Source organism: Marmota marmota, unplaced genomic scaffold (assembly GCF_001458135.2).
Source record: "Marmota marmota marmota unplaced genomic scaffold, marMar, whole genome shotgun sequence".
NCBI classification, from domain to species: domain Eukaryota; kingdom Metazoa; phylum Chordata; class Mammalia; order Rodentia; family Sciuridae; genus Marmota; species Marmota marmota.
The window spans coordinates 9,361,018-9,386,084 of NW_025999999.1; the positions used below are offsets into that span (position 1 = coordinate 9,361,018).

At 53.0% G+C, this 25,067-nt stretch overlaps 1 protein-coding gene across 3 annotated transcripts; it reads right to left on the bottom strand.

Moving 5' to 3' along the window:
• LOC107149871 (inositol 1,4,5-trisphosphate receptor interacting protein) lies at nucleotides 1-24,594 on the bottom strand. Of its 3 annotated transcripts, XM_048807290.1 has the most exons (3): nucleotides 24,161-24,594; nucleotides 22,654-22,748; nucleotides 1-3,778 (listed from the first exon to the last, which is right to left on the bottom strand). In XM_048807290.1, the coding sequence occupies exon 3, from the start codon at nucleotides 3,763-3,765 to the stop codon at nucleotides 2,095-2,097; it is 1,671 nt and encodes a 556-aa protein (XP_048663247.1). In that variant the 5' UTR covers nucleotides 3,766-3,778; nucleotides 22,654-22,748; nucleotides 24,161-24,594; the 3' UTR covers nucleotides 1-2,094. The 3 variants fall into 3 exon arrangements, with proteins under 3 accessions (XP_048663247.1, XP_015350249.1, XP_048663248.1); XM_015494763.2 differs by lacking the exon at nucleotides 22,654-22,748 and having other exon boundaries at nucleotides 24,161-24,593; XM_048807291.1 differs by lacking the exons at nucleotides 22,654-22,748; nucleotides 24,161-24,594 and adding an exon at nucleotides 4,683-5,075.
• Between the last annotated feature and the right edge of the window lie 473 nt (nucleotides 24,595-25,067).

Below are 25,067 nucleotides of genomic sequence, written 5' to 3' on the forward strand. Positions count from 1 at the left end.
TTTCTCCTCCATGTGAGAATTTATTGATTTATTTATTTTTAATATAAATAAGGCAGCATGAAACACTGAGAGCCCCACTGTGTTCTGCTTCAGAAGCAGCTTCGGTGCACAACAGACCACGGTTTCTCCACCGAGTTCTGCACAAACAAGACACTGGAGCTAGTTTTTGAGTGAACTTTCTCCCGAAAGCAAAGGGGAACCTGAGGGAGATGCAGGCTTGGCCTTGGCCTCTGGAGGCTGGTTCTTGGTGACTGGGTTCTCTTCATAGCACAGCAGGATAAGGATGAAGGGAGAAAAGGCAGAGGTTACAATAAATAAGGAAATCTGCCCTGATTCTGGAAGTGAAATCCAGTGGGATGGCTGGCTCAGGGTTGCTGTGAGCCACACCTGAGCAGGGTCACTCCCTGGGGTGCCAGGTGGTGGCTGGGAGTCCCGGGGAGCCCAAGCAGGAGCTCAGTCCAGCTCCTGCTCACACAAGGCCACTTCCTATGGGATCTGCTGCCCTGACTGCAGCCGTCTTCCCACCAGGATCTAACGCTGGTGGGCAAGTGGTCCTTCTCGAGCTTTCCGGGACTAGGTGAGAGAGCATTCCTTGGGCACAGGGAGGAGCTCTTCTCTTCAGGTCGCAGTAAGCTCGGACACCCACATCAAGTTAGTTATGCCATCTGGGAGGCCTGGATGGCATGAATCCTGGAAGAGGGACCTGGGCGTGGCCTGGCTCTTTGTTCTCCATTCCTCTTTGTCCTGAAGTGATGCAGAGAGGAAGTCTCAAAGGGCCACTGAAGCCCAGTGGAGAAGAGTTCCTCAATCCTGTGAACCAGGCCTGCAGAGGAGCCCAGTCTAGCCTCAGGCTCTGGTGCCTACTCAGGGCCCATAGCTCTCGGCAGGACAAGGTGGCCCCTGAATTCTGAGGGCTGTGTCCTTGGTGCCCACACAGGTCCCCAGTCAGCCCAGCCAACACCAGGCTTTTAGGTCTGGGTTATCTGTATGGTCAGGAAGGCCCACGCAGAAAGGGTGGGTCTGGGCAGTAAGCGAGTCCCCCTGTAGTGAGGAACTGGGCAGGAGGTGGCTTTGGGCCTGTGGCCCAGAGCTGGGTTTCCAGAGTTCTAGCTTCCAAGCCCACCCTGCCCTAGGACTGAGAGCCTGAGGACACTGCAAGGCTATGGCAGTCTCCACCCCAGGGCTCTGCAACCTCCTCTGAACTAGTCCAGATTACAAGCCCAACCCTACCTCCCTGGGAACCAGGCTCTGTCCCTTGTCCCAGGCAGCCTGTACCTCTCTTGTCTCAAGATCAGTTTCCATCTGCAGCATCTGCCATCCCCCTACCACACTGATGGGCTGAAAGGATGGAGAGAGGTGAGAGGCGCCCAGCGCGGTAAATGGCACCCAGGTGCCATTGGGACACTTGGGACACTCAGTGCTAGCAAAGAGGCCTGAGAAGGGGTGCACCTGAGTGAGAAATGTGGCCAAAGCATCAGCCAACTTTAAACCCTCTGCCACCAAATACCCAGCTGGGTGTAGCATGAGCTACTTGGAGCCCCAGGTTTCTACCTGGTCCCTTCTTCCAACACTATAAGAAGGGGCAGCCACCGTGGGTCACAGGTTGTAGATTCCCACATCTGTCCTTATTCTTATTTTGCCTGAAGATGGCTGGGGCCCAGCATTCCTGGACATGGAGTACAGGATCTAAACGCGGGTCCCTGGCAGCATTCATGTGGAGCATCTGTTGATACAGAGCATGGGCGGGGCCGAGATGGAAACGGATTGCGCTCAAGGTCAACGTCGGCACTCTCTCCTTCTCAGTCTCCGTGGAGTGTTCTGTCACCTTCTTGTCCATCTGTGGTAATCCAAGAGCACTCTGCAAAGAACCAGTCCCCAAACCCAAATGATAACTCTGCCACTGGGACTCAGTGGCAGGGAAGCAAATCAGCAATCAGCTGGAATTCTGTTTCCTCCGCCCGCGGGGCCCGGCTTCCCGGCAGGCTGCATCTGGGCTCTCCGCCAAGCCTACCGCGATCCCCCGGTGGGCTGCAGAGCCCCAGCCACGTGGACTTGCGAGACACCCTCCCTCCTGGCTCTCAAATTCCACATGCTCTACAAGACGACTGCTTTGGTGGACAGGCTGGCCTGACTGGAGGGGACACGTAGGGAATATTCACTGACAAGGGTTGGGGCATTCTCGAGCATCTTATAGAAGGAGTCCACTGTCCTCCGGTAGAGACCCCGCTGCAGGACGAAGGGCCGGAAGAGGTTGAGAGGCTCTGCCCTGCGCACGGCCTCGGGAAGTCCCAGGGCCTCGGGGACCTTGCGGTTGCCCACAAAGAAGTGAAGGAGCTTCTTCTCCAGCAGGCTCTTCTCCAGGAAGCAGAGCAGCTCCTGCAGGCGTGAGTGCAGCTGCGCCGCCTTCCAGTCGGAGGCCTTGCGGGAGAGCAGGAGGTGCATCAGCGCCGTCTTCAGGTGGTAGGTGCTGAGCCCACTGGCGCCGAGGCCGCAGGCGCCCTCCATGCCGCTCTGCTTGGAGAGCAGGAAGGAGGCGATCTGCAGGCAGCTGAGGTGGCAGGCCCCCTCGGGCAGCCCCTTGGAAGTTATCCTGAGGAAGTGCTGCTCAAAGACAGCAAAGGACAGGAGCCAGTCGGTGCTGGAGGCCGGGGTCTCCCCAGAGAGCTCCCTGGGAAGATGGGAGACAAAGTGCAGATCGGAATTGTCACTCTGGATCACAGGAATCAGGTTGAAGGGTATGGCCTTGCCTGAGCGGAACATGATTTTGAGGGACCCGGGGGTGTCCAACTGGCCAAAGGCAAGGTCAAAGTCGAACTTATGGGCAATGCGCTGCCAGGCTTTAGTGAGGGCCGTCTGGAACCACTTCATGACCCGCATGGTGTCCAGGTACGGAGACTCTGGGGCACACAGCAGGTCCTCCATCTCCCTGCAGGGCTGCGCCCCGCTCTGCTTGGCGTGGAGGAGGCACAGCATGTCCTCTCCGAGCTTGGTCTTGCCACAGATGCAGCCCAGCGGGTCCCCGTCGGCCCGGCCCACCTTGACCTGGCCGTAGCCCTGGCGGTCCAAGGGCACCGAGCGGCCGGAGCAACAGAGCTCCGGGTGGAAGCGGTAGGGCTCTGGGGGCGTGAAGGGCACGAACAGGTGGCACAGCAGTGGCCTGTCCGCCGGCCAGTTCTCGTACATGCTGCCCACACCGATGAAGTCCTCCACCTCCATGTCAGTGTCCCGGTTGCAGAGGCTCCTCAGGGCTCCCAGCAGGTTGTCCACGAAGCCTTCCACGAACTCCCGGGTGCGGGCAGCGTCGGCCATGGTGCCGCGGATACCGTGCTCGTGAAAGTGGCCCAGCATGGCCTGACTGGGCAGGGTGACGCCCCGCAGCGGGGCGCTCCCCAGCACCGGCAGCTCATCCTCATCCCCACCCGGGCACTCAGGCAAGGGCCCGTCGAGGTGGTCCTGACGCCACACCTCGATGATCAGGAAGAGGATCATGCAGAGAGTGGTCCAGAGGTTCAAGGCCAGGGTCTCCTGCTGCTGCTGGCCCTCCTCCGCCACCTGCTCCGGGGCCTCCTTCTCGGCTGCCATCTGCGCCTCCTCCTCCTCCAGGCGCAGCCGCTCCAGCTGCATCTTCTCCTCATGGGCCTGCATCTTGCGGATGATCTCCTGGTCGTTCTCTGGGACAGTAGCGTTCTCCCGCGGGAACAGCAGCGGGTGGTTGACGATGGCCGTCACTACTACCAGACACACCCGGAAGAGGCCCAGGGCCATGGCTGGAGGTTTCCTGGGAACAGAGAGACCACAGGTCACACACCACACCTCCCTAATGCACTTGTCCCCCAGACCCTCGCGGCCCCACCCAACCCCACTGGCCCTTGCGGCTGCCTCCTGTGTCTTCAGCCTGGCTGAGGAGGAAGAACTCAAGGCTTCCTGGGGCGGACATCTGTCTTCCAGGACATTCTTTCTGCTGTTGGTAGCACCTCCTTGACCCTAGGAGCCAACCCTTTTGTGCTCTAGGTCCTTATGGGATGGGCGTCCCAGGCCCAAGACCATCAGGCTATTCCACACTCATCCCCAGCTATGGCCACCTGTGATGGGTTCTTCAGTGAACACGTGGCCTAACTTGAGCCAAAGGAAGGACTTGCTCTGAGCACTGGGAGAAAGACTTGCCTTATGGCTAGGTTGGGTGACAGGGTCACAGCTGCAGTGCTGGTGGCTCTCCAGCCACTGGGGGCGGGGTGGGGGAGCCTGCCTGAGGAAGATGCCAACACAGAGGAAAGCAGACTCCTGGATCCAGCTATGCATGAAAGCCATTCCTTTTTCTTGGTACTGGAGATTGAACTCAGGGTCACTCGACCACTGAGCCACATCCCAGCCCTATTTTGTATTTTATTTAGAGACAGGGTCTCGCTGATTGCTTAGTGCCTCACCGTTGCTGAGGCTGGCTTTGAACTCGCGATCCTCCTGCCTCAGCCTCCTGAGGTCCTGGTATTACAGGCGTGTGCCACAGTGCCCAGCTGCCATTCCTTTTTCTTTAAGTAAGTTTGAGTTGTTTTTCCATCCCTCAAAATCAAAATAGTCCTCAATCAAACATCCACTGCTACCCCAGTGGATTTCATCTAGTGAATTCATTTTCCTGCAATACAAGTAAAGTCTAGTGGTTAAGAACAAGAGGCTCTAAAGCTAACCTTCTCACTAAAAGCTGTGTGTGACTCTGGGCATGTTAACTCATGTCTCTGAATCTTGGTTTCCTAGAAAAGAGGAAAAAGTATCCCACAGGGTCATGGTATTGATATCACTAGTTTCCTTCATAATACATCTGAACTTGGAATCTGATTTCTTAATTGTGAAAGGTAATATTCTATTCCCCCATTAAATTTTTAGGCTTTAAGTGACTTACAGGGGAGGGCTAACGATCTTTGCTATTCAAATTGTGATCCACAGACTATTGGTTGCAATATCTCTTTGGAGCTTGTTAGAAATACATAATGTCAGCTGTACTCCAGGCCTCCTTCAAAATCTGTTTTTTTTTTTTTTTGCTTTTGTATATGTCATTTATGTATGACATATCATACATAAATGGAGTATAATTTCTCATTTTCTGGTTGTACATGGTGTAGAGCTACACTGTTTGGGTAATCATATACACACATAGGGTAATAATGTCTGATTCATTCTACTATCCTTCCTATCCTCACACCCCCTCCTCTCCCTTCATTCCACTCTGTCTAATCCAAAGTACCTCTATTCTTCCCTAGCCAGCTCCCCTTATTATGAATTAGCATCCACATATCAGAGAAAACATTTGACCTTTGATTCTTTGGGATTGGCTTATTTCACTTATCACGATATTCTCCAGCTCCATCCATTTACCAGCAAATGTCACGATTTCATTCTTCTTTAAGGCTGATAACATTCCATTGTACATATAAACCACATTTTCTTTATCCATTCATCTGCTGAAGGGCAGCTAGGTTGGTTCCATAGTTTAGCTATTGTGAACTGAGCTGCTATAAACACTGATGTGGCTGCATCTCTGTAGTATGCTGATTTTAAGTCCTTTGGGAATAAATTGAGGAGTGGTTTTTTTTTTTGGGGGGGGGGAAATGGTGGTTCTATTCCAAGTTTTCTGAGGAATCTCCATACTGCTTTCCATAGTGGTTGCACCAATTTGGAGTCCCATCAGCAACGTATGAGTGTACCTTTTCCCCCATCCTCACCAACACAAAATCTGTATTTTAACACTATCCACATTAAGGTCTGGAAAGCATCATTTTACGGTATAGTAGTACCCCCGCCAGCCACAGCTTCATTTCCCAAGGTTTCTGCTACCTGCAGTCAACTGTGATCTGAAAATATTAGGTGGAAATGTCCAGAAATAATAAAAAACTCATAAGTTTTAAGTTGCAGCTGTCCGAATAGTGTGTTGAAATCTTGTATTGTTTGACTCTTTCGTGTCCAGGAATGAATGAATCATATATGTCCAGCATATCCACCTTATATATACTACCCTCCTGTTAGCCATTTAGTAGCTCACTGGGTTATCAAATTGACCGGCAGTAATGCAGTTCTTGTGGTCAAGTTACCCTTATTTTACTTAATAGTGGCCCCAAAGTGCAAGAGTAGTGACCCTGGCCATTTGGATATGCCAAAGAGAGGTGGTAAAGTGCTTCTTTTAAGTGAAAGGATGAAAGTTCTCAACTTAAGGAAAGAAAAAAAAATCATATACCGAGATTGCTAAGGTCTATGGTAAGGGTGAGGGCTGAGTATGTGACTCAGCTTGCCAAGCATGCATGAGGCCCTGGGTTCAATCCTCAGCACCACCAAAAAAACAAACAAAAAAAGATTGAAATAAAAAAGGGTGAATCTGCTACCTGTGAAATTGTGAAGGAGGAAAAGAAATGTGTTTTGCTATTGAACCTCAACCTGCAAAAGTTATAGCCCCAGTGTGTGATAAGCAGGGTAAGTTCAGATAGGAAAGGCATTGAACTTGTGTATGTATGGGGAAAGCACAGTGTAGATGGATTCAGTACTATCCATATAGAGTTTCAGGCACCCAGGGGGGTCTTGGACACATCCCCCTCAGGTGGGGGCACTTCTGTATATTATACCCTCTCCTCAGGAATCTTGGGAATAATCTGCCCTTTCTCTTTCCACACTAGTCTTGTTCTTTTCCTCCTGGGACCTCAGCAAAGAGAGAAATGGCCAAATGCAAATCAGTGAGGTCATGAGGTTGTCACCAGACAACAGAAAGAACCCAGAGGGCTTCTCCCATCACCCCGCTGGAGAAGCCAGCGTTGACTCTGGGCGGGAGCCCCATTCCCTTTGGCTAGAGCCCTGGACCCTGATTTGCATGATGGAATTCTTCCCTTTACTGTTCATAGAACAGGGATTTGTCACCAGGTAAGGATACCTTGGCAGGATGTCCCCAGCAAAGGGCAAGATATAAATTGCCTGAGTTGGCTGCCAGCCACACTTGGGCCAAGCTGCTGCTCAGATGTGACACTCAGCTCCACCCCGTATACAGCTGGGTGTGTCAGCAGGATTCCAAAGGGTTGGGAGAGGAAGGTCCAGCGGTAGCTGCCCTCCATGTGGAGACCCAAGTCCAGAGTCAGAGGTGAGCTCTGAAGCGCTCACGCATGGGTTTCTGCAGAGCAGGAAATGGGGGACAGGAGAAAGTGGAGGAAGTCAGACTGAAAGGGAGACAGGGTGGCTGGCCAGCGTTTTGTCCCCACGCCAAGGAGCAGCATGCTGGATAATCGCAGAAACAGGTCAGCCCTGGTTTTGACATTAGAGAAATGGTAATGGAAGGTTTGCCGGGGTGGTCCACAGCAGAGCCATGAGCCTGGCCGATGAACAGGTTTCCGAGTTTGAAGGTAAAGGCGTGGAATGTTGACGTTGGCAGTAGACAGATGATAATTTGGGGGTTTGGATGTCCTTCAGGGCCACTGATTTTTGGGCACAGGAGACCTTGACCAGACACAGGGACAGCCCTGGCAACTCCCAACCCAGGAGGGAGTCAGTTTCTGTCAACTCAGGGTAGGATGCCACCAATTAGTGCCATCACCAAGTCCTAGACTAGATGGGGAAGTCTTCTTCCCTCCACCCACGGCTTCCACTGTGCCTTCTGGAGGAGAATGGGCTTCTAGAAGCTTCTCTGTATTGAGGCTGGCAAGGTTCAGAATGCCAAGCCAAGACTTGGAGGAAACAGACTGGGTTATAAGAACTCAGCATGTACATCTATTGGATGTGACCTTGGGCAAATCACTCAACTTCTCTGAACCTCAGTCTCTTCATCTGTCAAATGGAAAGAATAATACCTGCTGTTGTAAAGCCTAAACAAGATAATGCACATCAAACACTTAGTGAAATGTCTGCCCCTGCGTGAGTTTTCTTATTAAAGGGTGGCTATGATGGTATGGGAATACACAGTCGAACCTGCCTGATGGGAACTCTGGCAGGATTTAGGCAGCCCCCAGTGACACTGATAATAGTAGAGTCACAAACGGGACTCCATCTGGAGCACCTGGGAAACCGTGCCACAAAATGGAAGGTACCTGGCCTGTCGACCTGGCCTTGAACTTGGGTCTTGCCCCTTGCTGCGGGATCTCAGGTGGATCATTCAGCTCCTCTAGGCTACCTGCTTTACCTGTGAGGAGTTCAGAACTGTCCCTCCTGTGAGATCACGCATCTTCCGTGCTCAGCACAGTGCCTGTTTTCTCACCAGCCAAGCACACTAGCCCTGCCCCAGTGCCAGAGGCATGAAGGAACATACGCTCAAAAGTGCTTTGAGAGCACAAAGTGCTCCACTGTTCTTGCTGTTCCCTGGCACTTGGCTGGGTCCGCCCTGCCCCCCAGCAAAGGGGGAGAAGCCCTGGGAGTCTGGGATCTCCTGCTGACTCACCTCCTCACATTAACCATGTCCAGGGATCATACCCAATGTGCTCTGCTCCTCACTGAACTCTGCACAGCCTGCCTTTATCTGCAGCACCCGAGGGATGGGGAGGGGTGGGGAGGGGTGGGGTGGGCCAGGGTGAGGCAGTTCTAGACCAGCCTGGGCAACTTGTCTCAAATGTTAAAAGGACCTGGGTAGAGTAGAGCACTTGCCTAGCATGTGCGAGGCCCCGGGTATAATTTTGGGAGGGACAGAGAGGTGACCTTCTAATTAATCGCCTNCACACCTGTGGTCCATGACATCAGCTGGCGGGTTTGGCCTTGAGAATAAACCTGGGTCATTTGGTGGCTTTGTCTGCTTGTCAGGAAGCTGACAGGAAGCCTGTGAATTCCTCTCCACCCACGCCTCACCCATAGAGAGGGTGGCTCATGTGGTTCACAGCTAAACTTAGCTTGGCAAAGGGCCAGGTCACAGGCAGCAGGGGTTGGGGGGAGATGCTGACCTCTGGGTGCCTGGGTAGAGGGCTACAGTGGTGGCCAGGACCAGTGCTTTACCAGACCCTTACTCTGAGGCTGATCAGAAGTCCAAGACCCTGGAGGAGAAATCCCATACTCCTTATGAAGGTCCCCTCATCCTGCACCTGGAGCCCTCCAGCACTCCCCACCACAGCCCCATCCAAAAAATACACTAAGAGCTGTCTAATATCCACAGCATCTCCCGGAGCCCTCCCTAGATGCACTGGGCACTGAACACAGGGACCACTATAACCTAAGAAGATTCCTGCTTCCCAGATGGCTTCCCCAAAGCCCAAGGAACTAAGGAATTTTCTAGCAAAAGACATAGCCGGGCTGAAACTCAGGCCCCTCTGCCCACTTCTGTCCCCGCTAAGCTTGGGAATATGCTGGATGCTTCAGGATGGCCTGAGCCCCAGCAGTAAAAACCACAGGGGAGTCAGCCATGAAGTTCTCTCACAGACAGAAGGAGCACTGGATCATGAAAGGCAATGACCTACAGCTGCAAAAACGCAGAGGAGGGGAGTTTTATTTCTGTTCCCTGGGGTCCTCTCCTTGCCCAGAGACCTCCCCACCTGCTGGGAAGATGTTGGTGTGACCCCTTGGCTCCAAATCACCTCTCCTCTCCTTGCAGACAGAATTCTACAAGCCCATGTCCAGCCCCACGTCTGCTCATTATCCCCCACCCCCCACCCCAGGACAGCCTGGCCTGTGCTTAGCCATAGAAGTGCCCAGGTCCCACTTCTCACTGGCCCCGAATTCCCTCTGGGATAGTGGTTCCCAAACGCCTGCAGTAACAGCACCCCTGGCAACTTGAATGTATATTTTGGAGGGCAAACCCAGGCTTCCTGATGAGAAATTCCAGGGGCGGGGCCGGCGGGCATGTTTAATGAGCTCTCCAGGTGCTTCTAAAGTCCACTGGGGTCTGAGGGCCACCGAGAGCACCAGTTCCTCCCGAGCCAGGTTTCCAAGTCAGGCATCCTCTGGGAGGGAGGTGGGGCTCCTAGGTGTCAGCAGCTGGGTCCTGGAGCTTGCCAAGGGCTTGCCCCTCACCAGGCCTGTCAGAGGCAATTAGCTCTGCTAATTACAACAACAAATGTAGCCACAGCTCAGAGCCAAAAGGAGCAGCTGCTGGTTTTCTCTATGAACTAGAATAAAGGAGGCAGCAGAGGAGGGCTGTGTAGCTCAGGCCTGGTGGCGTCAGTTGGGTCCCTCTCCCACTGTCTAGGTTCTAGGGCCTCCAAGAAAAGGGGAATCAAGGAGACCCAAACTGTCACAAGCCTGGCCTTGTCCTGGAGTGTCTCAGCTCATCAGATCCACAGTGTTTGGAGTGAAATAAAGCTACAGATTCAAGAAAGTCAGAATTTAGTTGTGCTTGTCTAAACCCCACTCATAGATGAGGAAACTGAGGCCAAAAGAAGAGACATGCTTGATCCCAAGGATCGAGTAGGAATGGTCGAGGCAGGCTGGCCATCCGCCATGGACCCTCCCAGGGATTCTGGGCAGGAATTTGTGCACAGAAGGGAAGCTGAAGATGAGGATGTTTTCCTTTAGAACCATTTACAAAGAAGAAGTTACTCTGTGTCAGGCATAATATTAGGCACTATGCGTATGTCTGTCATTTAGTTTTCAGAACAGGTAGACTGAGGGACAGGGAGCTTCACTGTGTGGCCTATAAGATGGCGGTACACACCTGTGTGTGAGCCGCACCTTGGCAGCCGGCTTCCCCCCTCGACTATCCCTCCGTCCCCTTCAGCAGGCCCTTGGGAACTGAGTGAGCCCTGCTACCTCTTGCTGCCAGGGGGCGCCACTTGGGCAATGTCAGAGATAACCATCAAAATCCTCCAGGTAGGTTGTCCCCAGGTTTCCAGGACAGGGAGAAAGGACAAGTTTACTGCAGAGCCTGTGTTTGGCCTGAGCCTTGGTTTTGAGCCCATGGCTGGGCAGTGTGAGCCCTAGTGGGACTCTCTGTGACCATCTCATTCCTCCCTCATGCTCCTCTCTAGCAGGGCCCAGGCCTTATGCTTCCCTGTCAGGCCAAGATCACACTCCTCTAGGGGCTGGCCCCCGGGAGCAGACTGGCCCTGGGAGCAGACCGACCTCGCCCTTCCCAGAACTGCCCCAGCTCGGGCCACCTTCCTGCTCTTCACTGTGTCAGTTTACCTGCTGGACCCTGACTTCCTATATGGTCATGAACCTGAATGTCCTGCAGATCTCAGGGCACCAAGCATGAGCTGGACACAAGGCAGCTGTCAACACATCAGTGGCAGCGGATTTACCATGCCTTTGTGGGGAGATGGCCGGGGCAGATACAGCTGTGCAAGTGACATGTCTCTACCAACAACTTCCTTGTTGCCTAACTCAGGACAGCCAGCACCTCATCAATGGCTGGGTCACAAGCAGCTCCGAAGGCAGAGCTGCTCACCATGACTGAGGAGGGAGGGAAAGAGAAAGGCCCAGGAGCTGGCCCATGCCTCAGCAAGGGCCACAGAGACACAGAGCCGCCACCACCATCACCACGGTGTCCCTAGAGGGGACCTCACTTCACCTGCACCCCACATGGGGCCAGGGAAGAGCATCTGTAGGGGCTGGGCCCTGACAGGCCTCAGGACCCGGCAGGAGAGGAAGAGGAGGGCAAAGAAAGGAAGTGAGGAAAGAGGAAGGGAGGGGACCTGTTGAGAAAGTAGGTAGGAGGGGGCAGTTCTGAGCTGCCAGCTCGCGCTCTTCCCAGCATCCTGCAGCCCCATGCCCAGTCATCCTTCCTAGGGATGAGGGCTGTGAAAGCAAGTCCCTTGGGGGACCCAAGGGAAAATGAGCCCACTGGGAAAATGAGCCAGGCTGCCATGGGCGATACTGGTCACCCGGAGGACCCACAGTTCACTTATAGGGAGAGCCACCACATCACACCTTGTGTACCCAGAGGGGCAAGATCTTTTTTCTTTTTTCCTTCGAAGCCAGTAAACCTGGATTTTATCAAAATCCTCCAATTTTAAAGTGTTGGCTACTATGTCAAAAATTCTTTAAAAACCACATAAGCCCATTAAGATATTTCTGTGGACCACCCAGGGTCCCGTCTATAGCTGTCCACGTGCCACTGCCAGCTCTCCTCTCCTGCCCAGTGCCTCTGCCCTCAGGAAGCACACCTCCAGGTGACTCCAGGCCTGGGCTCTCCTCTCTCCTACCCCTCAGCAACCACGGAGCACACCTACCATTTCCTGTGTCCAGAACTCCCTAAAGCACCCCCCAACTCAACCTTTTCTCCCAAACCCAGTCTGGCCTCCACTCTGGGGCCTTCCAGTTGGTCCTGGCGGCCACACTGGGAAGAATCACAACCAGCACTTGAGGCTAATGCCAGAGTGGGTTTCCTCCCACAGCCAAAGCTTTGGCTGACTGGAAGGCCCCGGACTGGAAGGAGGTGACTCTAGTCTAAGGGTTACTCACTGAGGAGTGCTTGGTGTTCCAGGGTCAGGTCTGTGTTCCCAAGGACCAGAGAGCCAGGGCTCCTGCATCCCCAACTCAGACCCCAGATTGAGCAGAACCGTGATCTCAGAGGACCCAGAGGTCAAGACTGGACCCAGGTGTGGGTGGCATAATAGGACAGAGGAGAGGGAGAGAGCAGAGAGGAGACCCCCACTCAGGTGGAATACTAAGGAACTGAAGGGAACACACACTGGGTGGGGAGGGGGCCTCCACAGTCCACAGGTGGGCACTGGCTGGACTCAGGAAGTACCTGGTCACAAGTTCTTGGAAGAGGAAGGAGCTTCAAACAAGTCACCAGGATGCTCACTCCTATAAGGGTGGCTGGGAAGCCAAGGCACAGGAAGGACAGCAGCCTGGACTCTGCCGGCCAACCCGGGGTGGGAGAGCCACATCCTTCCTGTTCTCCTGCCTTTGGCTCATGCCTGTCCCCTGCAGAGCAGAGGATGGAGAAAGGAAGCCATCCATCTCCCAGGAAGGCTGGGAGTCCACCATCCAGACACCCTGCTGACTCCCCAGCAGCAGAGGCCCTGACCCCAGGACAGCACAGAAGCCAGTGTCTGGGGATGGACAGACCAAGGATGGTGTCAATGGCTGGGCTGTGGGCAGGGGAGAGGCTGGACACGAGGAGCAAAATGGTCAAGGGACAAGGAAAAGACTCCCTGAAGCCTGCATCCTGGCCCATGTCCCTTTCCTTTCACCCAGTCATTGTGAGGGTTCAACAGCAGCCACCAAAAAGATGTGTCACTGTGCTAATATACCCAGACCCTAAGAATGTGACCTTATTTGGAAAAAGTGTCTTGGCAGATACATTTAAATTAAGGGTCCTGAGATGAGATCATCCTGGATTACCCAGGTGGGCCCTAAATCCAATGACCAGTGTCCTCATGAAGAGACAGAAAGCAGAGAAGGCAATGGGACGGGGAGGCAGAGATGGAGGATGGGACGCTGTCACCATGGGGGAAGGATCCCCCAAGAGCTTTTGGAGGGAGTATGGCTGTGTGGATGCCTAGGTTTCAGACTTCTGGCCTCCAGAACTGTGAGAGAATAAATGTCTTAGGCGCCCCAGTTTGTGGTAATTTGTCCCAGCAGCCTCAGGAGACCGACACAGCCCTAATGCATGATGCACCCTCTTCTCTTCCAGCCAGTGATCCCCACCGACTCTCCCTGTTTTGCTGTGGTGCTTCTAGTCTCCACAGCCTTCTCTGCTCAGGTCTTTACTCTGCACTAAAGCCTGGGAATTCCATGTGAGACAGGGCTCTCACCACCTGGCCAGCAGAGACTTTGGGAACCAGCTCCTCTGAGCTCTCCTTAATACCCATCTCACCTATACCCAACCCCAAAGTTTCCCTGTTCCTCTTCAGTGGAATCCTGCTTCTATGTAACACAGGTCAGCACTTCAAGTCTGATGTTCAGGGCCTGGCCTGCCCCAACCAGCCTTGGGGACCCCTTGGGTTCCTCCCTGCCTGGCCCAGTCACTTTGGATCATCTCTAGTCCCCTGAACCCTCCTGCACATCTCCACCATTCCTGCAACACCCGTGCCTCATAGCTCTGGACCAAAACCCTACCCATCTGTTCTCATAACAAGCCCTCCCAGAAACCACTGCAAGGACCCTTCCCAGCCCCTCCCCATGCCCCAACTCCTAAGCCAAATCCTTCTTTCTGGAAAGGGATGGAAAAATAAGGGGAGGGAGACCTATTTATTAAGCAGGCAGGCAAACATTTGGTGTCTAGAGGCATCTCCATGGAAGTGACCAGAAGATAGCAGGCACCCAACAAAAACTGGTTCCCTGGGCCTCCATCCCTAGTTACTGTGACTATCCTCTGAGGCAGTCCTGAGGCAGGGTACCTCAGCCCCTGTTACAGGCAGCAGGAGCCCAGTTCTGCAGTCTGCTTAAGGTCACCAACTGACCGTGCTCCAGGCTGTGTCTGCCCTGTGGGCCCATCCTGCTTGTTCACCCATCACCTTCCTGGGCTGGAGCTCCTCTAGGACAAGGGAAGGGTCTTTGTTCATCTTTACAGTCCTCCAAGCACCTGGTACAGAGCTGCTCACGGGGCCATGGACACGCCATCCTGGATGGAGGCACCACCTTCAAAGAAGGTCTCCACAAACACCGACCATTCACTGGCCAGGAGAGTGAACATGGCACAGTGAGCTGGCACGGAAGGGCCTCCCAAGACCCCTGCAATCCCGCCTCCGATTTCTGTGTGTGCAACGCAGGCACTTATTACAGAACCGCTGTGCTCAGCATTTCCCAGCTGGGTATTGGCTTGGCCTGGGCGAAAGTCCCTCAGAGGAACATTTCCCAGCTCCTGTGGCCTCACCTCACCCACAGGGTGCTGTACAGAGGGAGCGTTAATACCCACCAGGGCAGAACATGCCAGGGCTCCCACATCGTGCCCCTTCCTCTGTCTCCCACCACGTTCCACATGTGTCCTGCTTCCAAGCGCAGAAGCCAAGCCTCTATCAAAGTCGCACTGGTTGGTAGGGCAGGCAGGCAGGCAGGCTCCCTGGGTGGGATGCAGGCTCAGGCTGCCTGCTAGACGGGAGGGCTTGGGCACAACCGGGGAGAAACCACAAAGGAAAACGAAGCCCTCCCTGGGCCACACCCTGCCCCACCTCCCCCTCCCACAGATGAGCTGGGGATGGAAGGAATTAGAGGGCTGCGGGCACCCAGCTGCCATTTCCTTTTGATCCCTGGATGGGAATGGAGCCTGGCTGGAATTCTCTACCTGCTTCTAGGGCATGGGGGAGGATGTCCCCCCAGAAGCTTTCCATAGCCACAGACAGGCCAGTTCCCTTACCCCTGGCCACCCCAGCTACCCTCTCTTACTCACGTCCTGGCCACAGCAAAATCCCAGTTTGTTCTTCCACCCTGGTCCTTCAGCTTAGTCCCCTGAGGCTTAGGCAGTACCTGACACAAAGCCTGGCCCCAGCTGGGCTAGGGAGGGGGAGAGGGGGTGAGGAGGAGAAGCTCAGCTCAGGAGCTCCCAGAGCAACACACACACACACACACACACACACACACACAGAGTTCTGCATGCCTGCAAAGATCTAAAACCCCTTTCATCTTAGTAAAGGGGAAGAACAAGCAGCACAAAAGCAAGAGGGAGGCCAAGCAGTCATAAAACACTAAGAGTTGTGGTGGCTTCTTTGCCCCAGCTCTGCTGCAGGGACCTGGTCTGAACAATAGAGCCAGCTGCCTGCTGCCCTCCCACACCTGTTAGTCACAGCAAACCAGTTCTCCTCCTCCCAGAGAGCAGACGGTAAGGCTTGGAACAGTTAGCAAAACTGCTCCCAGAATTACCTACGACTACGTGGAGTCCCGCTCCTTGTGAATTGTCCCAAACAAACAACAACCACAACCACCTACAGCCACACTGTTTCCCAGCCACAGGGATGGTGTGATATCATTGATGCAGGAGTTTTGCCGAGAATGGAGAATGCGTCCAAATAATGCCCAGTGAATTCATGATCCCATGGCTGGTCCTCAAGTAACCACTGCTAGTGTCAAGTTCACAAGTTCACTGGGACCTACTCCTGCCCTCAAGGCCACCCGGAAAGAAACAGCCCAAGAGTCTTCAGCTCAGAGGAGCTGAACCATTTATAGAGGCTTAGAGAAGAGGAGTTAAGGAGCCGACTCTGCAATCCGATGGTCTGGCTTTGAGTCCTGGCTCTGCCATTGCCATGACAATCATGACCCAGTCCATGGCCTTGTGCACATCAGCCAGGTGGTGCACAATCACATGCAGTGCTTTGTAAGTGACATGCTCTTGTTGGCACTGGCAGTGGTGATAAAGTCAGGAGTCCCTTTGATTTGTTGAATTATTCTATTTGCAATTTAAGGACTCCTCGGGAAGAAGGGAGATGACCAATATGCTTGAAGCTCCTCTAGAAGGCTGGGGACAAGGACCAATGACAATGACTACTAAGTTGTCTCCTCTACCTCTCTGTCTTTGAAAGGTCCCGGGGCTGCCAGAGAGGGAGAGGAGGAAGTCTGGTGACCTAGGAGGCTCAGCAGCAGTCTCCCTCCCTCCCATGGGTCAGCAGCGTCACTGACAGCTCCTCCTAGTCCTAGGTTCTGAGCACCCAGCACTAGGAGGAGGATCGTTCCAGGAACGCTTGCTGAATGAATGAATGAATGGACTCAGGACTCCCAGGAGCAGTCAGAAAAGCAAAACACCAACAGCGCTAAGTGTCCTAGGCAATGTGAGCAAAATCCTTTGCCTGGGGACCACCTGTGTTTTCCAAGGAAGCTGCCTTGCCCTTTGACACCTAGCTTCTTGCTCAAGAGTCAGAGAGAAATTCAAGATAAGTGCAGGATTACAGGGTCCAATACAATTGTAAAGCAGAATGAGCAGCAAGTCTCCCTTTCTGGAGAAGATTGGACAAGCCTCCTGGCCCGAAACCTCTGCATCCAATACATAATATTTGGGGCTTACGCATTGGGCAAAGTGCTTTATGTGTGTCATCCTCAGGTTGAACCTCAAAGGCAGGTACTTATCTACATGTACAGATTTGGAACTGGAGGCATGTAGTAGTGAGGTCACTTACCAACAGCACACAGTTAGGATTTGAACCCAGTCCTGTCTTTCAAGCCTATGGGCTTCCCATGATGCTGCACTGCTCAGTGACCTGGCATCTTGGAACATTAGATACATTCCTGTGGATTCCCCTTCCCCACACTGTTTAGGGATGGGTAGATGACAATTGAGATGAAATTTGGGAATAAAGAGTGCACTTGAGTTGGGTGCAATGACACATTCTTGTAATCCCAGCAGCTAGGGAAGCTGAGGTAGGAGGATTGCGAGTTGAAAGCCAGCCTCAGCAACGATGAGGTGCTAAGCAACTCAGTGACACCCTGTCTCTAAATAAAATTCAAAATAGGGCTGAGGATGTGGCTCAATGGTTGAGTGCCCCTGAGTTCAATCCCCAGTACCCACAGCAGAATAGGAAAGGGGAACAAGGTCTCTTCTGACCCTGGGGGGCTTGTCAGTGTTGGGTGAGTCCCTAAGAACTATCATGGATAGAAGGAGGACATTTGGAAGCAGCACATAGGGGTGGGGCCCAGGCATCCTCTGCTCTCCTTCTCTCAAGCCTCCAGCAACTCCCTCCAGAACAAAGGCCCCTTTCATGAACTTCAGGGGGGGTCCCCTGACTGCTGCTAAGGCTATTAAACAGGCTCCTGGGAGACCAGTGTGTTAAGAGCACACTTGGTGCACCAAAAGGCAGGCCCCAAATGATGACTACGCCCTTCCTGACAGATGGATGCAGGTTGGAGATGCTTCTGCATCCCAATCAGGGAAAGGAGGAGGACACAGTGGCCAACATGTGGGGCAGCTTCAAAGCTGACCTTCTGCCCTGGTGTGAGTGGCTGCCAGGTTTTCCACCTGCAAGTGAGTTCTTCCATAGTCCTGGGCTTTGCATTTCCCCCAGGGACTCCATATGAGGATCTCAAAGTATGCTGAATGCTATCTGGGTACTGGTTGGTCCTGTCCATTTTAGAGTGGGAAACTGAGCTCTGTCTGCTAATACCCCAGAGCTAGTCACAGCAAGAGGGGACCTGGGCTCCGGCCTGGAGTTGGTGATCTGCCTGATGTCTTCTCCACTTTGCTACTCAAATCTCATAGGATTCTTTACCCCTCTTTCATAGTCACTGGGTTATGGTATCCAGGCAGATGCCTGAGGTGGCAGGAAGTGTGTGAGGCTGTGGAGGCACAGATCTAGGTTTGAATTTTGCTCTGTGGTTTTCAGTTCTGGGACTGTGGGCAAATCACTTGGCCTCTCAGAGCCTATTCTACCCAGCCTATACCTACTCAGAAGGGATGTCGCGGCAAGAGAAACAAACGTGTAAAATCCTGAGGATGGGGCTTTGCTCAGTAAAGGAAGCCAATCCCTTTTATAAAGGTTATTCTGCTTTTAGGAATAAAAGGTCATGACCACTGATTTGGGACCAGTTTTGTCAATGGAAGCCTTATCTGCTAAAAATCTCTACTAAGCATACACTAATTTTCACTTATGATTCTGAAAAAGTCATGTTTGTACAGTTACTTCAGCCACTCACAGGCTGGAGGGATGCCCAGTAGCATACAACAAAGATCTTGAAAGGACACCATCAAGTTGAAAGACAAGGCAATTCCTGTTCTGAGACCTTGTAGAGACCGACAGAGTTTCCCACCTCCCTTCCCTGCATCTTCATCCCTTGTGTTGGCTTGTGGTGCTTGCTTAGGAATTCTTCCTGAAGGAAAACTTCTAAAGCACCTTAGAAGATGTGGCTGAACCCACAGGTCGCCAAATTAAGGGCCTCAGAATTGCCAAATGAGCTTAGCTTTGAGAAAAGTGCCGTCTTCAGGGTGTCCCTTTGGTGGGACACTGTAGACAGCCATAGTTGTCTTCTTTAACCTCACTCTCCAAACACCCAAGTTTATCTCAAACGTGATCTCCAATGCTCTGCATGAGCTAGTGGAGACAAGGGACTTCACAGGTTTAATTTAACCCATGTAGAATTTGATGGGAAACAGAGCTGAGTGACAGGTGCTCTATGAGACTTTCTAGTTCCATCTGGTACTACTACCTTCTGGGGTAGTGGGTTGCACACATTCTTGTTTGTGCTTTTGGTCATGAAGCTCCATGAGGCCAGAGTCCCTAAACACAGTGCCATGCCTATTATCACAGGTGCACAGTGATGGCTGGGTCAATGAGTAGCCCCCACAGGAAGAATGTGGGCGTCCTTGCATCTCATTTTCTTTGGGTGGTGAGGGCAAGGAAGCTGGAAATTTCCTTTTCTAATGGTTGGCCCATGACTGCTCTGGCCTGAGCTCCCCTCCCCACCTCAAAGATTTAGGTAGCAGAAACCCCTGTAGGGAGTCACGCTGAGGGAACTAAAGAGACCAGGGCCCTCAGCACTATGTTCCTTACCAGGGACTGAACCCAAGGCCTAAAGACCTACCACCAACTGGCTCATGGCCCAGAACTCAAAACTATAGCCCCATAACCCCAAACCCCACAGCCCATTCTCTCTCCGGCCTCTGAGAAACACACCTGTGGAGAGGTCACAACGTCTACGCCCTTTCTCTTCAACATGCGTCTTACAGTTGACATCGGTCTGTCTCTTCCTGTCTGCCTTAAGGTGGAGGTGTTGCCTGGGCAACAGTGATGCTACCTGCCAGGTGCTTCTATTCCACTGATGTCACTGGAATGGGCCATGTGGATGGGGGGGAGATGTACTCTCTACAGGAAAACATCAGAGATCCCAAACTGTTCAAGAGGTCCCTAGAGGCCTTTTGAGTACTCTCAAATGACCCCCTTCCTCTCCAGAGGACCCCCTGTCCCTCTCCCCTTCCCCAATGCCTGAGATAGGCCATGCTTCAAATATGACTCCTCCTCCAGAGTCCCCTGAAAAGTGAGGGCAAGCAGCTTTGTCCTTGTCTCTGAAAAAGTCAATTGGGTGGGACACTGAGGATCTCCTTCTGCCCCTCTGGGATTGTCTAGACCTTGTGGCTTTGCCCCTCATTCAGACCTCAGAGGATGAAGCAGCACCCTGACAAGGACGCCCAGACCAGCAGAGATGCATCTCCTGGACGACCACTAAGCACTGAAGAGCTCAGCCTGCAGGCCGGTGGGGCAAGGCTTAGCACTTCCATGCACCACCCAACTCAACCCTCTGATGGTCCTGACAGCTCATCCCCATTTTACTAATGGTGAAAATGAGGCTTGGAATGGTCAAGGCACCTGCCCAGCTACTAACAACACCTAATTTCTAAGCAGTGGAGCCAGAACTCAACCCAAATCTGCCCATCCCAAAGCCCATATGGTCACCTCCTGGGGCAGCTGGAGAAGGGACTCTCTAAAGATGAGTTCTGAGGGGGCCCGACAGAGACTAGAGGGAGCCCTTTAAACTCCAAGAGGCCAGCTAGGCAGGACAGGTGGCTTGAGCAGACACTGCAAAGGACTGCTTCATCCCTAGGTTCACACAGGGATGGCAATAAGCTGGTCTTGATTTTACTACTCCCCGGGGTCTCAGTGCTAATTAGGGACACTGTTTCTTAGCTCTGTGCTTGGCTTCTTCTTCACTCCCTCCCCCACAGTTCACCTGATTACCCTCTTGATTTGCATATAGCATTTATTCCTGCAGCCTGGTTCTACAGCCCTGGATTTTACAGTAGTTATTTAACATATGCAAATGTAAATCTATGCAGCTGAGAGATAATGCTTACAAAGCACTAAACAAATAAGCAAATATAACAAAAAGCGCTACATTATGCAAGAGTAAAGGGAGAAAACCTACCAGGTAAACACTGCCTTGGAGGCACTAACCAAGGAGACAAGCACAGCCAGGGATCATTGGCAAGAGGGCCACAGAGGTGGACAGAGTTCTGGACCACTGGCTATCAATGCCCCCCCCCTCCTGCCTGGCTGTGACTCCAGCTTTGCAAAGCAAGTTTCCCATGTGGCTTCCCCAGGATGCAGGAACAGACAAGATGACATTCAGTCTGTGTGGTGTTCACAAAGTCTCCTTGCAAATTAATAAACTAGCATTCTGACTTCTACACCCGCTTTCTCAGGGCGATTCAGTAGCCTGAGTGCAAACCACTCTGAAAATTATATAAATACGATTTGTAAGTGGGTGTAGCTAAGAGCCAGCCCCTGGGACAGGTGACTTCTGGGCTCCAGCCAGCCTTCCCAAGACACTACTTGACTTCCTCAGTGGCCAGAAACCTCTGATAAGTGCCCACGGACAGCCCGATTTACAGTGCTCAGTTCTAGCTCACTAAGTGCTGAGGTGAACAAGTGATTATCTACTTGGAGGTGGGGGAAGAGGGGTTTAGAAGGTCAGGACAGCATATTCGGTCACCCTCACCTGCTTCCACCCCAGGAAGACTCCGCATCCTGCACACAGCTTCACCTTTTCCCTCTGCACCACACCCAGGTGACAATTACACATCACCCTTGTACCAGGCCCCAAACTGGATCTGCCACCTCACCTCGCCCAGTAATGAAGATGGAAAGCCATCTGATGCTTGGGCTAGGCTTCCCAGTCAGCCACGAGGCCAGGCTTGCGCCTCTCCTCTTATCATCAGGAGCTTCCCATCCTTCCACTGCCGGGGGTAAAAGGCAGCTGCTCTTTCCTCCTTCACATAGGGAGCTTTAAGTTCCCATAACTGGCTTTAAGTTTAACCTGCTTCTCTGAATGCTCAGCAACCCAGGCTCTTGAGCACTTGGCTTCCCTCAGTTTCTTTATCTGTAAAGTGGGGCTGAGAAGACCTCATAGGACAACTGTGAGGATTAAATGATACAGGCAGAGTGCTTTTGAGAAACCAATAAATAAATAAATAGATAAAACATCATTCTGGAAATGTTAGGTCAAGGTCCTGCACCCTCAATAATTGGTTATCAGGGCTGCTGTAAATGTTTGTACAGATAGTGTACTGCCCAAGGACACACTGCCAGGGTAACCCGAGGATAAGTCAACTCCATGGCTCCAAGGTCCTTATTTCTAAATGACACCAAATGTCACCCTCTTGCTGAGAGAAGAAACTTATTCTAAATTACACAGGGGACTGGAAAAGCTAGCAGCAGTCCTCGAGGATATCAGCCTCGTGGCTCTACCCTCCTCCCCAACAACCATGAACATGGAAGGTCCAACATGGACGGATGGTCTTGGCCATAATTCAAGTCCTGCTCCTTTGGAGCACCGGCCCCTCCCTCGTACATGTCTCCATTCAAGCCCCACAGGTTGCTGCGCTGCCTCACTCTTGACTCCAAATGTAGAACCAGAGTCCTGGACTTGAAGGCCCCTGTGGCCAATGGCCAGAGCATGGCCAGCAGAGCTCTGGTTGTGAAAAGATCCTTCTCATGCTATACTGAGACCTGTCGTTGTTTCTTCTAACCAACAGTAAGCCATTTTCTTTCCTCAGGTTTCCATGATTGGGACATCTGAAGGATACAGCCATGTCCCCCTGTGCTTCTCATTCTGGACTGCACACCAGTGGTTCTATCTTCTCCCTCACAAGACACACTTTGCAGATTGTTCCTGTTCTCCTCTGGACAAGTTCTACTTGGCAGTGGTGTCCCTCCAAGAGGTGGCATTGGGAACTGGGCTAGTGCACTACACTGGCTTGACTCTACCCCTGTGCAGCCCATGCATAGCGTGCTCACCCCTGTCTGCCCCTGAGACTGTGCACCCTCTTCATCAAACAGGAGCCCCCAACCATCTTTCTCTTCATTAACCAAAAAAGTAAAAATACAAAACCAGGTTCCTTCCAGAAAATACCTTCTCAGTGGGCAATTTTCTCCCCCGAAGTTTCTGCTCCTTCTTGCCTTCTGATCAAGTTCACCTACACACCCTTTTAGTTTCTCTTCTGGGAGCTGCAAGAGCAGAGAGGTAACGACTTCTGGGAGGACAACATCAGGTTAAAAGTCCACATCGTTGCCCCCTGGAAACCAGAGCTTGAAATTGCTGCATCTTGAAAATTACCCAGACTTGAAAATAAGCTTCTCCATCCACCCAAGAAGAGCAGGGAGCGGGTCAATTTTTTTTTTTTTTTTAAATAAAACCACCTCATGGTTACCCACAAGTGGAAAATCTGAGGGCAGAATGGCCTAGAGCAGCAGCAACACACAAGGAATTAGCAAACAATGAGAGCCACTTAGGCGCATCAGGCTGGAGGGAGTACCCAACACAGCCACTATGTTATTAACTAAAACGTGAATGACATCAACCCAACCAGTGTCTGCCACCCCATTTTTCCTGCTAACCTGGATCTGTCACTGCATCAGCCCTGGACTTTAGCTGGCAGCCTCTGTGAGGTAGAACTGGTTTGTAAAAGGAAAGAGCCCTGGTCAGTTTCTAAAGAGGAACAAGAAAACAAAAGCGAGCCCTGGATTGATTTAGATGCTACCAGTATCTGGTCCTCTTCTAGTCTGGAAGGGAGGGAAGATTCTCACGGCAAAAGGGGCCAAACGCACAGTGAGGTTCTGGCCTGGGTCGATTATTTTCCTTTCTTGCTCGGCAGCACTTTTGTTTTTAAAGAAGAGCATTTCGGATGGGGCGTCTGGTCTGAGGCTTTCGAACCCGCTCACCGGGCATCCACCGGGCGGAGACAGGGACCGGGTAGAGGATGGAGTTAGGGGTCAGGAGGCTAAGGCTATTTACAGAGCCAAGAGAAAGTTCCCTCAGCATGGGGTCTACCCCGCCAAAAGTCTTGAAAGAGGAAGTGGCGGGGGCTTCATCCGGCCCAAAGCAACCTGATTGCGCAAATACTATAACCAAGAAGAAACCAACTTCACTTCTAACTCCTTTCTCGCTGGAAGAGAGGGACGGCCAAGGAGCAGGGCGACCCAGCTTTTTTTCGTGCCGCAGCACCCTGCTCAGCCAGTCAAAGTAACGGATGGTCCCGCACTAGGAACCTACACGTGGTCCCGCGTGGGGCTCCGAGGCTCGGCGCGCCGGGAAGAGCGGCTGCGGGCCGCGCGGGCTGCAGCAAGCGCCCAGCGGTGGGGTTGGGAGCCGAGGGACCGCGCGCATCTCCAGCGCTGCGGGAACTGGAGGTGTGACCGCAAGAGACCACGGCGCCCGCCCGTGCGCGCGCACTTTAAGCGGTCCCCAAAGTCGGCCCCTACTTGGGGTGGGCGCAGGCGAGTCTGGAGCGCTCCCCGCGCACCCCCGCTCCTGACTCGGGCGCCGCTCGGCGGAGTCCTGGGTCCCCATCCCTCCCTTCTTGTAACTCGCGAGGGGCCTGGGAAGCAGCAGAGCCTGGAGCTGCGGGTCCCCGACTTACGTTTGGCCTTGGTAGCGCTGTCCCGCGGGAGGCCCGCGACAACCCGGGCTTGACGCGCAGCTCCGAGGGGGGCGTCGGGCTGTGCGGGCGGCTGCCGGAGCGCGCGGCGGTGCAGCTAGGGGGACGCTGGCGGCGGGACCGCGGCCGGCTCCCGCCTCCTAGTTCCAACGGCGGGGCTCTGCAAGGCTGTGGAGTTACTCATTTCCTGGATGTCACGGAAACTTTTCCCTCCTTATAAGAACAAAACACCCGCCTCCACGGGCCACCGCGGAAGCTCCTTAAGGAGGACCGCGCGGATTAGCGGGGCCCCGCCCAGGGTCAGCCGCGGAGATCTGCCCAGTGACCCCCGCAGGAAGGCCAGACGACACAGCAGAACTGGAGAGTGACCTGGCGAGACAGGATGTGGCCACTGGAGTAAAGTGGGGAGCGCGGACAGGAGGGCGGGGAGGACGCCCTTAAAAGCCGGTTTAGGCCGCAGACTGGAAGAGATTGTCACTGCAAGTCCACCGAGTGTTTCAGTGGCGCGTTTTACGAGTGGCGGAGTTCCAGGGGCCACCTATTTTGTCCCTTTAAGGAAAATATAAATCGAGACACAACGCCGGTCTTTTTTCTTTTGCAGCTTGGGTTGGATTAACATAACCAAATGTTATGATGAATGCATTGTTGTCCATCTCCGAAGTAACCCTGCACAAAGGAGGACGAGGACCAAATGCTGTAGGGGGCGCTTTCCTCTCCAAGGCCTGGCGAAGGCTCTGAACTTAGATGCAGTATTTCTAACCCTGTTTTAGAGACCAGAGAACTGAGTCCAGGAGGCAGGTCAGCAGCAACCCCGCTTGTACTTAACAGATTACGAAATCCATAACCTTCTGTCACTTTCTTTTTGTTACCTGCCCAAATCCCACCGCCA